This window comes from Pezoporus occidentalis, unplaced genomic scaffold (assembly GCF_034315485.1).
Source record: "Pezoporus occidentalis ecotype Australia unplaced genomic scaffold, CSIRO_AGI_Poc_V1 ctg201, whole genome shotgun sequence".
NCBI lineage: Eukaryota > Metazoa > Chordata > Aves > Psittaciformes > Psittacidae > Pezoporus > Pezoporus occidentalis.
Genome location: NW_026913868.1, coordinates 1,065,295 through 1,080,619, shown reverse-complemented (window position 1 = coordinate 1,080,619; position 15,325 = coordinate 1,065,295). Strand labels below are relative to the sequence as shown.

Genomic DNA, 15,325 nt, shown 5'->3' with positions numbered 1-15,325 from the left:
CTCCCCTGTGGAGGAGAAGCTGTTGTAAGGGGTCTGTGACCCCGGGGTGGGGGGGGGGAAGCAGAGTCGAGCTAAAGACAGCCTGGCAGGTTTTAGGATGTATAGCCTGGCACCCTGCTCATCCCCCAGGGTTGGGGTGCCTGGCGCCTAGCGAGCTGGTTCAGGGCGTGTGGGTCCCTGTGGCCGTGCAAGCTGCTGGAAGCAGGTGATGAAGAGGATAGAGTTGACAGCAGCAAAGCTGCAGGAGCGAGGGAGGGACACCGTTGGGGGCAAATCCACCCGGAAACAGGCTGGGTTCCCGGTCCCCGGCGGCAGTGGGGCCACCCCGCAGCCGGCACCGACAGAGTTACTGAAGGCGGAGACGCACCGGGGCGCACCGGTACCGGCACGGCCGGCGGTGGGGGCCCGCCCCGGCCCCGGGGAAGCCCTGCCCGGCCCCTCCGTCCCCAGAGCCGCTGCCATGCACCCGCCGCCGCCTCCGCTGCCTCGTACCCGGCCCCGCGGAGACCGAGCGGGCGGCGGGGCAGGGCGGCCCCGGGCGTAGGGGGCGGCGGAGGCGGGCGGCGGGGCCGCCGGAGGATGCGGCTGCGGCCGGGAGAGGAGAAGCGCAGCGGATCGGATCGCTCCTGGCAGCGGGGCGGCACCTGCGGTGGCCGGGCTACGGCCCCTGGCCCTCCGTTCCTCCGTCTGTCCATCCTCTCCATCCCTCCACCCATCCGTCCATCCATCCCCGTGGAACGAAGGATCTCGGAAAGGGGCAAAGACAGAAGGAGCGCCGGGGATCGCCCCCCGAAGCGGTTGCCCTCGAAGGAGGAGCAGGGAGGCATCGCGACATCTTTCCGCTCCGCGTCGCTTCGGTTGCAACCTGGCAGTGCGCAAGGGCTGGGGAGAAAGCTGGCAGGGAGCTGGGCAGGAAAGCTCCTTCTGCTCCCGGCCTCCTAGCACCGCACCGCCGGTTGTTTATACTCATCCCCGTTTCCCTCCGTTGGCCGCTCTTCGGCTCGCAGCGGGATTGAGGGTTAGGGCTGCGGGAGAAGGGGAAAGGCCTCGCTGTTAGGTGGCCGGTGAGACGGGGATGCTGCGGGCATTACCCCAGTGAGCATCGGGGCGCGGGGGACCGCGGCATTTCTGCGGGGTAGGAGCAGGGGAAAGCACCACGATGCCCAGGAACAGGGCTTTTTCAGAGCCCGAGTGCTCGGCTGAGTACTCCGCCGACTATTCGGTGAGCCTGCCGTCGGACCCTGAGCATGGCGTGGGGCGGACCCATGAGGTGACCGTGCGGAGCTCGGGACCCTGCCTCTGCCTGCCTCGCTTCATGCGCCTCACCTTCACTCCCGAGTCCCTGGAGAACCTCTACCAGACCTATTTCCGTCGCCAACGCCATGAGACCCTCCTGGTGCTTGTGGTCTTTGCCGCCCTCTTCGATTGCTACGTCCTCATCATGTGCGCCGTGGTCTATGCCCCTGACAAGCTGGCCCCAGTGCTGGCAGCGGTGGCTGGGCTGGTCACCCACGTGCTGCTCTTCATCCTTTGCAAGTACAGGCTGCTCCCCGAGCGGGTGGCCCGCAGGTTCCTGCCCTACGTCCTCTGGGTCCTCATCTTGGCCCAGATCTTCTGCTACCTGGGTCTCAACTTCTCCCGCTCGCCCGAGGCCAGCGACACGGTGGGCTGGCAGGCTTTCTTCGTCTTCTCCTTCTTCATCACGCTGCCGCTGCGCTTGGCGCCCATCGTGCTCATCACCGCCATCTCCTGCGGCATCCACACGCTGGTGCTCGGTGTCACCGTCGCCCAGCAGCACCAGGATGCCCTGGATGAAGGCACACTGCTCAGACAGGTACAGGGCCAGTGAGGGGACATGGGGTTCCCTGTGGTGGTGGGGGGTGATGGGCAAATCGTCCCCATTTGGTGCTCTCATGAGTTACTGCGGGGTCCATCTCCGTCCCTATGCCCTGACCCTAAAACTAGGTTTGATCCAAACCCTGCGAGCTGATTGTGGTGTTTGCTGGGAGCAGGGGACTCCCCATAACATATCTGGGGTATTGGGGTGTGTAGGAGCACCCACCTGTGCTGGGGCACACAGCCACAGACCTGACCTTGCAAGCACAGATCTGACCCCAGGAGCCACCCGGGGTGCATGGATTCATGGAGTTAGGCTGCTGGGGAAACTGAGGCATGGTGTAGACTGCAGGCTCCCTGCCTGGAGGCCTTGCTTGCTCCAATTCCCCTTTGAATTGCAAAAATGGCTAAAAGTGTCCCCACATGGCCATTTTTGGCAGAAAGGTGGCAGGAGCTCAGCTTCCGGGCTCACAAGCATTCACTGGAGCTTTCGCAGGAGGAAGAAGCTGGGCAGCGACTTGGCCCCAGTGTGGCTCTTGGGCAATGGCCATCACCGAGCCCTGCGCCTGTGGCAGAGTCCAGGCTTGCTTTTTGGTGCCTTTCTGCCCAAGCCAAGCTGGAGAAACAGACTCTCCAAACCTAAACATGGCCATAAAGATGGGCTAACTAATTCATGTATGCAGTAAAGGAGGGGACATGGGGCTCAGACTGGGGAGAGCGATCCCTGGCCCATCATATTCTTAATATTTCTTGGGAAATATCCCCCTGGAGCAGCTAGAGATTGTTTTTATTCCTTAAATCAGTGGGTTTCATGGCGTGGCCACAGCTGGGGTGGAGGGGGAAAAAACCAAGCCAGAGCTGAAAACTTGTGTGCCAGTGGCTGCTGCTGGCAGCGGGGAAAATCCCACTGGAAGTATCTGTTCTGCCCCTAATGGCTCGGGCTCCGTGGGAGGATGCTATGGGAATTTGGGATGCTCTGGGTCAGGTCCTCAGAGGCCTCCAGTTTTTCCCAGCCTACATAGGAAGGGGGGAGGGGGGTGTATTTATTTGTTTTTTGTGAGGTTTGGGAAGCGTTGAGCCTGTGATCACTCTGAGGATTTGGCAAATGAAGCCTGTTCTCCAAGAAGCCCAAAGATACTGGGTTTTTCCTGTCTCTGGGTGGGTGTTTTGGAGCTGGTCCCCTGGCATGGGACATCATCTGGTGGCACACAGGGCTTTGCAAAGAAAAGCGCTTTTTGGGCACCATTCCTGGAGCTTGCTAGGCTGGGTGCTGGGGCGGCAGCATGAGTGCCCTCCCAGTAATGCTCGGGCGGAAGCACTGCACCAAGCAGGAGAAATCCCAGTGCACCAGCAGCTTTCCCAGGTTTTGCTCCTTCTCTGGGATACACGGAAAACTCTTGCTGCCACCTCCCTGGGATGCAGGAGGAGAGGGGCCATGTGGGCATCCCCCCGGCTGGCAGCAGGCATGAGCTGCTCTGTTAATCATTGCCGTGGCACGGAGAGTCCAGGGCCGGTAAAACCTTGGCAACGCGGCATGTCTCTGCCTCTGTCTGCTGCAAAAGGAGGAACATTATGTCCAGAAATAAACATCATATGCTTTATTATTATAGCTGGTGGTGCAGCTCCCGGAGGGCATTGCTATTAATAGGATGAACCAGAGGATGTTGCTTGAGTGGGGCCGGCACAGCCTGGCAGGGTTCATGAGAGATGCCGACAGCTTCTGTCCCGCTGCTGGCTGTCGAGGAGGAGCCCAAAGACTGGAATCATGGCAGGGGTCAGGATTTGGTGGTGTTTGAGGCTGTATCTGCCACGGTTGTGTGCGAATCAGCTGCAAAGCATCCCTGGGCTTGGCCAATGACCTGGTCCCATTTGGATGGCCCTTGCATATCCTACCAGGATCTTCCCTCCAGGACATGGATGGGGTTGGATGGGAAGGAGGGATAAGGCTTGTTCCACTGGCTCTGCATCCTCCTGTGCATGTCTTTCTGCCCCCAAATTACTAAGTGCAAATGATAACCAGTGACTGTGCCAGGAGTGAGGTCTCCTTTGTGTTGGGGATTTCCCTGCAGCATCTGGAGTCTTGAGATGTGTTTTGCATTTCAGAGCACTTGCTGGTGGAGGTTTTTTGGGGCTGAGCATTCATTGCATGGCTGCAGGATGCAGATGGAAGATGCTCAGCATGGGATTTGGCTGTACTGGGCAAGCAGATCCCTAGGGTTTCTGGCAGCCCCAGTGTGCTGAGCTGTGCTGAACAGTGACAAGCTGCTCCATGCCCATCCAGCCTGGGCAGAGCATCCCTTTGTCATGACAATCCGAGAGGCTGGTTAAAAATAGCCAAGTGTCTGCTTGGTTTGGGGATTTCTTTCGGTGCCCACCTCCAGGTTGCTCTTTGCTCACAGTCTGCTGTGCCATGGGTGCAGGGGCTTCCCAGGGATCCCCAGCTGCAGCAGCGGGATCTGGGGCAGGATCCAGCCCTGGGGCACCAGCTGAGGGTCCTGGGTGCTCTCCCCTGCTCCTCATGCTCTTTTCCTCCCAAAAGAAGTGAATATTTCCTTGCTGCAAATCATCTTAACCCCAGTGTGGTGCTGAGCCAGCACACAGTGACAGGCACTGTATTTACTGCTGCATGTGGCCTGTTTGTCTGTGCCTCAGTTTCCCCCTGTGTTGAAAGGGTCAGCAGCTCCTCCCTGTCTCCGTATGGTGAGGCTGAGCTGCTTGGGGCTCAACGCTGCTGGGTGATAAAACCTCCAAGGAGAGGACCAGGATCACATTAGGACTTTCCTCTGAGCAAGGTGGGCTATGGGGGACCAGGGATGGGAAAAGGTTGGTACAGGGGAGTTGGGATCAGAAGGATGTGGAGCATGGCAGCACATCCCCAGTGGAAATGAGCCCAGGAGCAGCTCCGTGCTCTTCTCACTGCCTCCTCCACGCTGGCTGTGACACAGCCCATGGCCCACGTCCCCATTGCCACTTTGACATAGCTGGAGCCTGTTATAACATCCTCCCTGTCCCTCGTCCCCTTTCTAGACTAAACAAACCAAACACATTCAACTTTCCCTCATCAGTCAGATTTTCCACGCAGGACTCTTTGCTCCTATCTCCAAACCTGCTGTGTCCCTTCCTGGGCTGCAGGGCCATGGAGCCCAGTCCATGAGGACAGGGTCCAGCCTGGAGGATGGGGTCCAGCCCATGGAGCTGGGGCCTAGCCTGTGGGACGGGACAGGTCCAACCTCAGGGGCACTGGGAGGGATGCAGAGGGGCAGGAGCATCAGTAAACACACGATTTTAGAGTTTGGCTGCGGTTTCATTCGGTTTTTCTGCACAGAGGGCTGCAGTTCCTGTGGAAGGAGCGGGTGGCACGTGAGAGCCACCTGCCTTCAGCAGCACCATCCCCTGGGGCTGCACCCAGCCCCTGCCAACCTGCTGCCTTTTTCCAAAACATCTCTGCGAGGTCTAATGAAGTGGCTTCAGCCCGCGGGGACCACGCTGCCTCCAGGGATGCTCAGGGCATGATCCATGAGGGGTCTTTGCTGCAGATCCCTCCTGCAGAGCCGCCATCACGTCCCCCATGAGCCCACCAGCAGTTCACAGTGGCTGGGATTTGGTGATTGATCTCCAGGGTGTATTTTATGTCCTCCTCCAGCATTTTTCCAGTCTAACCTGTCAGGCTGTGCTGCCCAAACAGTGCTGTGCGGTGATACCAGCACCATCCCTGGGCCATGCACGGACTTCCTCTTGGCTCCACTCACCCCCATCTCCTTTTCTCTGTCCCCAAAGATCCTGTCCAACGTTGCCATCTACCTTTGTGCCATCACGGTGGGCACCATGTCCTACTACATGGCTGACCGCAAGCACCGCAAAGCCTTCCTTGAAGCGCGCCAGTCCCTCGAGGTCAAGCTCAACCTGGAGGAGCAGAGCCAGCAGCAGGTAGGAGGCACGGCTGCGTGAGGTGACAGCATGGGGACAGGGCAGGGGATGGCGATGGGACACTGGTGTGGCTTTGAGATATGGATAAAGCACCCTCAGACTGCACCCTGCATGGTGCTTAGAGACTGTGGTGGGTGGTGATGGGAACAGGAGGACCCATGGTGGGAAATACATTTGCAGCGTTGCACCCTGTGCCCAGTTTTGGGACTCTCCATGTCAGCGTCCTCCTCCAGGGGTCTGCCAGCTCCTGCCATAGCCACCACCAAGCTATCCCCATCCCTGGGCATGGTGACAAGCAGGTCCTCATGTCCAGGCAGGGCCATGTGGCATATCCCTGTCACTGGGCACAGCCACACAGCAGGTCCCTGTCCTCAGGCACAACCACAGGAGAGGTCCCCAACCCCATGCACAGTCACACAGCATGTCCCTATCTCCAGGCACAATCGCATGGTGGGTCCCCATTGCTGAGCATGACCGTACATCAGGTCCCCATCAGGCCCCCATCAGGCCCCCAGCCATCTCATGGGCTTCTCCTGCAGCAGACCGTGAGGGAAGGGCGAGCTGACAGCAAGCACAGCCATCCGCTCTGTGCTCATCCCAGGGGGGATGCCCCATGCACACGGCTGCGCCGGCACTGTGCTGCGGTGACCAGGCAAGAGCAGCGGTCAGAGGGCAGCAGGCAGTGTGGTGCCAGCCGGCTGTTCCAAAGCTCTGTTGTCTCCAGCCGCCGTCCAGTGATGAGCTGGGCTAATTTTAGAACCTTATCTGGGGCCTCTGTCTCCATCTCCCATCTCTTATCTGGTTGATCCACTGCCAGCAATTTGCTCCCAACGGCAACAAGAGACACGTGGCAGGGCCCGGCCAGTGCCACTGGCATCCTCTTTGCTGCAAAACCTGTGTGGATGCTCTGATGTCTAATAAGGGATTAGGTAAAGGGAGAGGTTTAGGAGAAGGCGGCAAATCCTGAGGCTGGGGATGCTCAGAGTGAGAGCGCTTTGGAGGCTCCAGCTTGCGGGTTTGGAGGAGTATAGGAAGGAACATGGGTTTATTACCACATAAGCTGTTTCCTTAGGGAATTAAGCTAAAAATAGCCTGTGATCTTGCAGGAAAGGCTGCTAGCAAGAGGCTGAGTGGCTCAGGGCAGTGGGGCCATGGAGCAAGGAGCAGTGCTCATTGCCAGATGTATCCTTCCTCCTTCTGGGCCACCAGTGATGGCTGAAAAGACAGCCCCACAGGCAGAGCTAAGGGTTAATGGAGCTGAGAAGCTCCTGCACTCCTCCCCACCTGCACTCCCTGGGGATGGGGACTGGGATGGGGACACAGTGCCGTTCCTCCAGCAACAGCCCTGCTGTGGCTGCGCACAGACACCCCCAGTCCTGGGGGAAAACCCACTTCAGTAACCAAGTTACTTACATTTAGTACGAATCCCCACGCACAGCCATGTTCATCTATCCCTCCTCCAGCTCTGGGGCTGCTGGGCCAGCAATGGGTTCCTTTCCCCAAGTGGGCTTGATCCTCCTGGGATCAAGTTGCTTGAGTCCTATGCTGGTTATGGGGCACTCACCATGCTTTTAAACTGTTAAATCCTCCCAGGTGTGGTTTAACCCCAGTACCTACAACCAGCCCTGACCCAATCAGGGCCAAGCTGGGGCAGCTCAGAGGGACCGTGTGGACATTGGTGCAGCCCCCAAGGTGGCTCCCAGCCCCATGTCACAGGTGTATTTGGGCTGATAAAAGCTTGGCCAACCCAAATTGTTTTAATTCTCAAGCTCCCAGAGAGGGGCTGGCTCTGTATTGTGCCTGCAGAAGGGGTCTGGGGAGCACAAGGAAACTTGCAGCTCATCAGCTGGAGTGCAAATAAGTGTGTGAGACTGTCCCTCCTTCCCACAGCTCCAGGGACAGGCTGCAGTACCCCTGCACTTCTACCCTCCCATCCTCCCCTGGCTGGGATTTATTCCCACTTGCCAGTTTATTCTCAATCTCAATGAGAACTTGTGAAACAGGGAGGAAATGGCTAGAAGCAGAGGTTGGCACCACCATGAAAGCATGGCCAAGGGGGACCTACCACCCGTGGGTGCATCCTCTCCGTCTTTATGTGTAGGTTTGGAGTTGGGTTGATGGCTCCCAGTGCCCTGGGGTGCCCTGGGGCACCCTGCTCCAACCTCACTCTTTCTGCCTGGAGGAAAAGCTCCTGTTTCACCCACGGCTTCTTCCCTACATGTGGCTGAGAGCTTTGGCTAAAGACCCGTCTGGGCTCTGGGGTCCACCCAGGAATAGTCAGGCCCAGCAGTGAGGGCCCAGGAGCTTGGAATTGGCACCATGTGTTTGGACTGTGCCTTTGCATTGTGTGTTTGAGCCATGACACGCTTGGCTTCGTGTCATGGCAAACTCTGTCCCCTACCCCGTCCTCAGGAGCGGCTGATGCTCTCCATCCTGCCCAAGCATGTGGCTGATGAGATGCTGAAGGACATGAAGAAGGACCCAAGCCAAAAGGAGATGCAGCAGTTCAACACCATGTACATGTACCGTCACGAGAACGTCAGGTGAGACTGTCCTGCCTCCCCCTGTGCCATCCTTGTGGGGAAAAAAACTTCTATTTTTTTTTTGCAAAAACATGTGTTTTACTGTCCTGGCTAGAAACAGGGGAAAAATTTGTGTGGTTTGCAGCTAAAGCAAAGTGTGACAAGGGACAGCCACCAGCCAGACCATGGCTTGGGGCACCTTTTTGCTTCAGCCCTGGTTTGCAGAGCATCATTTTCAGCTGCATCCCAAATCAGCCTTTCCTTTGGGTTGGGTGCCCTAGTGCAAAGCGATAGCAGGGAAGGGATGTCCCAGGACACACACTCCGGGCTGATCTGCTCACCATTGCTCCCCACAGCATCCTCTTCGCAGACATCGTGGGCTTCACCCAGCTCTCCTCCTACTGCAGCGCCCAGGAACTGGTGAAGCTCCTCAACGAGCTCTTCGCCCGCTTCGACAAGCTGGCAGCGGTGAGTGTACCCCACCATCCTGACACTTGACGAGCGGGGCAGGTCTCAGCCACTGTCCTGCTCCAGCCCCAGCTGAATGCTGCATCCCAGGATGGGGATGTGGAGGTTAAAATTTTACTGTTCTGGGATGCTGGAGATGCCCTGCCCTCTGTTGTAAAAATAGAGTTGGGAAGCAGGGGGGCCTCCCCCAGCCAGGGAGCAGCCGGGGTCCCACTGAGCCCTGGGGGGAAGTGGGGTGGGAATGGAAAATCCAATGATTTATGTCCCTGCTGGGCGCAGGATCTCTGTGTGGGTCAAGGACAGCCTGGGAGAGGGATGGGGGCAGTGAAGGAGTTGGGGATGTCTCATCTGATGGTTGTGGGGCTGACAATGCGCCCCCATCCCCAGAAGTACCACCAGCTGCGCATCAAGATCCTGGGCGACTGCTACTACTGCATCTGCGGGCTGCCCGAGTACCGGGAGGACCATGCCGTCTGCTCCATCATGATGGGGCTAGCCATGGTGGAGGCCATTTCGTAAGGGCTTTCTCTTTGGGGTGGGTGCCAGGGTGGGCAGGGGGCACTGGTTTGCTGAGGTGCAGCTTCTGCAAATGCCAGCCGTGTCCTGGGCTGCATCACCAGCAGCGTGAGCAGCAGGGCAAGGGAGGGGATTCTCCCTCTCTGCTCTGCTCTGGTGAGACCTCCCTCTGCAGTCCTGCATCCAGCTCTGGGGCCCCAACATAAGAAAGGCATGGAGCTGTTGGAGCAAGTTCAGAGGAGGCCATGAGGATGCCCCAAGCTGGAGCAAGAAAGCTGGAGAGGGGCTTTTGACAAGGGCCTGCAGGGACAGGACGAGGTGGAATGGCTTTAACCTGACAGGGGAGACTGGGATGAGATCTGAGGAAGAAGTTCTTCCCTGTGAGGGTGGTGAGGCCCTGGCACAGGTTGCCCAGAGAAGCTGTGGCTGCCCCATCCCTGGCAGTGTTCAAGGCCAGGTTGGATGGGGCTTGGAGCAACCTGGTCTGGTGGAAGGTGTCCCTGCCTGTGTCAGGGGGTTGGAACTGGATGAGCTTTAAGGTCCCTTCCAACCGAAACTGTTCTATGAATCTAAAAGTCATTATATACTGAGGGGTGGTAAATAATGATGGGGAGTCAGGATGGGGATGGGTTATGGGGTGGGGATGTGTTGGGACCCCCCCATATTGACCTTGTCTCCCCTCTCCAGCTACGTACGGGAGAAGACCAAGACAGCGGTGGACATGCGGGTGGGGGTGCACAGCGGGACAGTGCTGGGGGGGGTGCTGGGGCAGAAGCGCTGGCAGTACGATGTGTGGTCCACTGATGTCACCGTGGCCAACAAGATGGAGGCGGGCGGCATCCCTGGGTGAGCATCTGCAGAGGGTGGTGGGGAACCAGGTGCCCTGCACCCATGGGTGACACTGGCGCCCGGTGCCGGCAGGAGGGTGCACATCTCGCAGAGCACTATGGATTGCCTGAAGGGTGAGTTCGAGGTGGAGCCGGGTGAAGGCGGTTCACGCTGCGAGTACCTGAAAGAGAAGGGCATTGTCACCTACCTCGTCGTGGTCCCCAAGCAGCCCCTGCGCAATGGCATCAACGGAGTGGTGAGTGGAGGCAGCAAAGCCGTGGCAAGCTGCGGTAGGGGGGACACCCCTCTGTGACCCACCACCTTCACCTTGCAGAAGCTGTCATTGGCCTCATCCCATGGAGGCTCCCCACCATTGGTCAACACTAAGGAGCGCAACGGCAGCCTCAGCCTGGCCTACATCAGCCCTGAGGAGCCTGAGGAGCCTGACTCCAGGGTGAGGGGCACCCTGGAGTGCGGAGAGGATGATGGAGAGGTACAGCCTACGTAAAGCAACCCCATTGCAGCAGCTGCAGGGGCAGCTGTTAGCCACACCGTGGTGGTTGAACATCCCGCTGACGCTGGCATGGTCTTGCTGATGCTCGGCTGTGCCGGCGCAGGCAGTGAACCCCTCCTTCCCCAACCCTCGGCGGCGGCTGCGGCTGCGGGACCTGGCCGAGCGGGTGATCGACGCCTCGCAGAACGAGCAGGAGCTCAACAAGCTGCTCAACGAAGCCTTGCTGGAGCGGGAGTCCATCCAGGCGTGAGTCACCCCGGCCGGCAGCAGAGTCCAGTGCAGCTTAGCGCAGCCCAGCGCTGCCAGGCACTGATGGGTGCTGTTGCCAGCAGGCTGAAGGGGAAGAGCACCTTCCGGCTCTCCATGCGCTTCATTGACCCCGAGATGGAGACACGCTACTCAGTGGAGAAGGAGAAGCAGAGCGGGGCAGCCTTCAGCTGCTCCTGTGTTGTCCTTTTCTTCACCGCCTTAGTGGAGGTCTTCATTGACCCCTGGTATGTCAGGGAGATGGTGGGGATGGGTGGCCTCAAACCACTGGGCTTGAAACCCATCCCACCTTGAGCTTTTTGGCAGGTTGGTGGCCAACTATGTGACCTTTGTGGTGGGGGAGATCCTGCTGCTCATCCTCACCCTCTGCTCATTGGCTGCCATCTTTCCTCGGGTGAGACAGGATATCATTCATGGTGATGGGACACCGTGATGTCTATGATATCCCATCACTGTGTCCCACCTGAGCAACTTTCCTCTCCCCTCAGGTCTTCCCCAAAAAGCTTGTGGCCTTCTCCACCTGGATCGACAGGACCCGCTGGGCACGCAACACCTGGGCCATGGCTGCCATCATCATCGTCACCATGGCGGATATCGTGGACATGGTGAGCCACCAGCCTGGGTGCCAGCAGGGCTGGGCCTGCTCCAGCCTCCATCCAAGCAGTCCATAATTATGCATAGTTGATAGTTAAAGCAATTAGCAGTGCTGCACTGTAGGGGCAGGGAATTTAGGTTGGGTGTCCTCCTCCTGCTCTGCAAAGCACCCTGTTCCTTTGGGTGGCCATGCAGCCCATGGAGAGGTGCACCTTGACCCCTCCTCACCCTGCCCTCATGCCCCCAGCTCAGCTGCCGGCAGGACTACAGCGGGATGGGCAACGGGACAGCAGGGCCACCCCAGGCAGGCGGCTGCGGGGAGCAGCCCAAGTACTACAGCTACATTGCCCTGCTGGCCTTGGTGGCCACCATCATGCTGGTGCAGGTCAGCCACATGGTCAAGCTGACCCTCATGGTGCTGATCACTGGGGCCACTGGTGCTGTCAACATCTACGCCTGGGAGCACATCTTTGACCAGTACGACCGCCGCCATGGCCAGCAAAGCACGTAAGGGGTGGCAGGGGGGTGGGCACGGGTTGCGGGGCACAGCCATACCCACCGCACATCCATGCTGTGTCACCTCTGCCACAGGTCCTTGCTGGTCCCCTCCAAGTATTCCATGACAGTGATGATCTTCATCGTGATGCTCAGCTTTTACTACTTCTCTCGCCATGTGAGTGACTTGTTCCCCTCCCCTCTGCGCCTTCATCCTCAGCCCGTGTCCATATTGCTTGTAAGCTCCAAGGCAGCATCTCCAGCTCTTCTCTAAGGAAGCCCATCTAAGGGCTCTCCAGGACCACATCACTTCCATCTCACCCCCACAGTTAGGAGTGGGCAGCAATACGGTGGCCCTAAGGCCCATGCCTGCCCCGCGAGGATTCTGTTTGCGCCTTGGAGCAGGTCTCAATTCCCCAGTTAGGGCTTCACCTTGTGCCAGAGCCTTCTTCCAAGCTTACACCAGCCCCACAGGATGTTCCCAGCACTGGAAAGGACCCATTGGTGGGTGGCAAGTGGGGGTGAGCCTTATTCCCCACCCCCAGGTGGAGAAGCTGGCCAGGACCCTCTTCCTCTGGAAGATAGATGTCCATGACCAGAAGGAGCGGGTCTATGAGATGCGGCGCTGGAATGAGGCCCTTGTCACCAACATGCTGCCTGAGCATGTGGCCCGGCACTTCCTGGGCTCCAAGAAGCGGGACGAGGTGAGGGGCACCCAGGAGGGGGCATTTGTTCCCATTTTGGGAGTGGGTGGGATAGGCTTTGGTTTGTTGAAGATGATGCATGGTTTCATGGGAGGGTTTAGATTTGCTGGAGGTGCTGGTGTCATGTGTGGGCACTTGTTTGGTTGCCCAAAGTGGTGAATGCTCCATCCCTAGCAGTTTTAAAGGCCAGGTTGGATGGGGCTTTGGGCGACATGGTCTTGTGTGAGGTGTCCCTACCTGTGGCAGGGGGTTGGAACTGGATGAGCTTAAGTTCTTTTCAACCCAAATCATTCTATGATTCTATGTCCCTGGCCTACAACCACCATCCCATCCTGTCCCCAGGAGCTGTACAGCCAGTCCTACGATGAGATTGGTGTCATGTTTGCCTCCCTCCCCAACTTTGCTGACTTCTACACGGAGGAGAGCATCAACAATGGGGGCATTGAGTGCCTGCGGTTCCTCAACGAGATCATCTCTGACTTTGACGCAGTGAGTTAGGATGGAACCAGCCATGGGGATGGTGTGGGGCTTGGCTAGACTTTCCCTTCCTGCCCCATCTAGGGGCAGAAGGACCTGCCCTGGCCCTGGGGTCCCTGAGGGTCTTGTCTCCATGACTCAGCTCCTGGATGAACCCCAGTTCCGCTGCATCACCAAAATCAAAACCATTGGCAGCACCTACATGGCCGCTTCTGGAGTGACTCCTGATGCCAATGCCAATGGCTACAGCACCAAGGTGAGGGGTCCCCATGGGGATGGGGGACAGTAGGGGCAAGGGGTGGGCAGGCCTGATCCATGCTGCTCCTGCAGAAGGAAACCCTCTCAGATAAGGAGCGCTGGCAGCACTTGGCTGACTTGGCCGACTTTGCCTTAGCCATGAAGGTGACACTGATGAACATCAACTACCAGTCCTTCAACAACTTCATGCTTCGTATAGGCAAGTCCAGTAGCATGGGGCAGACTCTACCTCAACCTCCCTTGTCCCTCCTTCCCCAACAGTGATGGCACACTGGGCAGCAGCTGCAGTTCAGCAGCTGAAGGCAGCAGGGCTGGGGGAGCCTCATTGTCCCCACAGCTTCCCTGGGACAGACCCTCCTTCCAATTAGGATGTCCTATCCATTCACCAGGCACAGAGATAACCTCTGCTCCCTGTCTTTTGCAGGCATGAACAAGGGGGCCGTGCTGGCAGGTGTCATTGGTGCCCGCAAGCCACACTACGACATCTGGGGCAACACGGTGAATGTGGCCAGCAGGATGGAGTCCACCGGCGTGATGGGGAACATACAGGTGCAGTGATGAGGAGGGGACAAACTGGCTACCCATGGAGGGGTGCAGCTCTCAAAACACCCCATGCTGTGGGTGGGAGGGGAGAAGTGCTGCTGGGAGCACATGGGAGGGTTAGTGCTGGCTCCTCTGAGCTGGGCACAGGGCAAGGTGATGCTCAAAGGTCACCCCAGGACAATGGGATGGGAGCTAGGCCCTGGGGGTCGCTGCTCCCTGTGCCATGTGCCATACAAGGACCTCTCAGCCTCCCAACATTTCCCTGCAGGTGGTGGAGGAGACCCACCTCATCCTGAAGGAGTACGGCTTCCGCTTTGTGCGCCGGGGAGCCATCTATGTCAAGGGCAAAGGAGAGCTGCTCACCTTCTTCCTCAAGGGCCGGGAGAAGCAGGGCTCCTTCATCAGCGGCTCCTCCGTTACCCTGCCCCATCAGGTTGTGGACAGTTCATGAGGGTCCGGTGCCTACCCACCATCACAGCCACTGCCTCCCGGCATTGAGCAGGGCGGCTCGGGGAGGGACCTGGACACGTCCACCCCACCGCCATCCGGATCTGAAACCAAACTTGAGAAACCACCCCCTTGGCACAGCCCTTTCCAAGCCCCTGCTTGGATGTTCCTGGTGGGGCTTTGTTCTACTGCGCCTGCAGCTGAGCAGGAGGGAGACACGGGCTCCTCCAGCCGCTCACGCTCGAGTGCAAGCACATACCAGCTCTCAGCCCCTGGAGGGCATGGGCCTGGGGACATGCAGCTGCACCACCAGCCATTCAAGGGGACAACATGACATTAAAGTAGCACCACGGGCCCTGGCTGCCACATGCTCGGCACGAGGAGATCCAAACTCAGGGCCGGATGGGAAGACACCACGTCTCTTCTGTGTGCTGGGAGCGGCAGCTGCAAACTGAGAGCATCCGAGACTTGCTGTTAGTTTGTACCAAGTTCATCCTCGTCACAAACCACCGTAGTTAGGAGATGGGGGAGCTGGAGAGCACACTGCTGCCTTTGACTTGGGAATGAAGAAAAAGGAACCAATATTGTGTATTTCAGATATATAAATATATATGAGTACAGATTGACATTTATATTTTTAACTGTGCCTGTTCCCTCCCTGCAGCAGGGTTTGCGCTTGCCTTGGACACTGCCCCGTGGATGCTGCAGTCACTTTGCTCTTGCTTGATGGAAAAGAGGACAAAGGACCAGCTGAGGAGGGGACCAGTGTGATAAAGCTGGTGCTGCCAGGGCTGGGAGAAGGGAGGCACACACAGGGTGTAATTATGCCGCTAGTTTCTTGAATAGAAGCAGTTGAATTTCAAAGCCTGATTCTGCGCCTGCTTTGTTGTGGAGCTTTGGATATAGTGGGAAGGGGTTGGTTGCCTTTC

At 58.2% G+C, this 15,325-nt stretch overlaps 1 protein-coding gene across 1 annotated transcript; it reads left to right on the top strand.

Moving 5' to 3' along the window:
• The first annotated feature begins 876 nt into the window (after window positions 1-876).
• Window positions 877-15,260, top strand: ADCY3 (adenylate cyclase 3). Its single transcript, XM_062618608.1, has 20 exons — window positions 877-1,834; window positions 5,614-5,763; window positions 8,176-8,306; window positions 8,642-8,753; window positions 9,141-9,268; window positions 9,957-10,115; window positions 10,191-10,353; window positions 10,432-10,590; window positions 10,715-10,857; window positions 10,944-11,105; window positions 11,185-11,272; window positions 11,367-11,483; window positions 11,720-11,979; window positions 12,064-12,145; window positions 12,513-12,671; window positions 13,014-13,160; window positions 13,291-13,404; window positions 13,479-13,605; window positions 13,831-13,955; window positions 14,218-15,260. The coding sequence occupies exons 1-20, from the start codon at window positions 1,160-1,162 to the stop codon at window positions 14,398-14,400; spliced, it is 3,384 nt and encodes a 1,127-aa protein (XP_062474592.1). The 5' UTR covers window positions 877-1,159; the 3' UTR covers window positions 14,401-15,260.
• The last annotated feature ends 65 nt before the right edge of the window (window positions 15,261-15,325 follow it).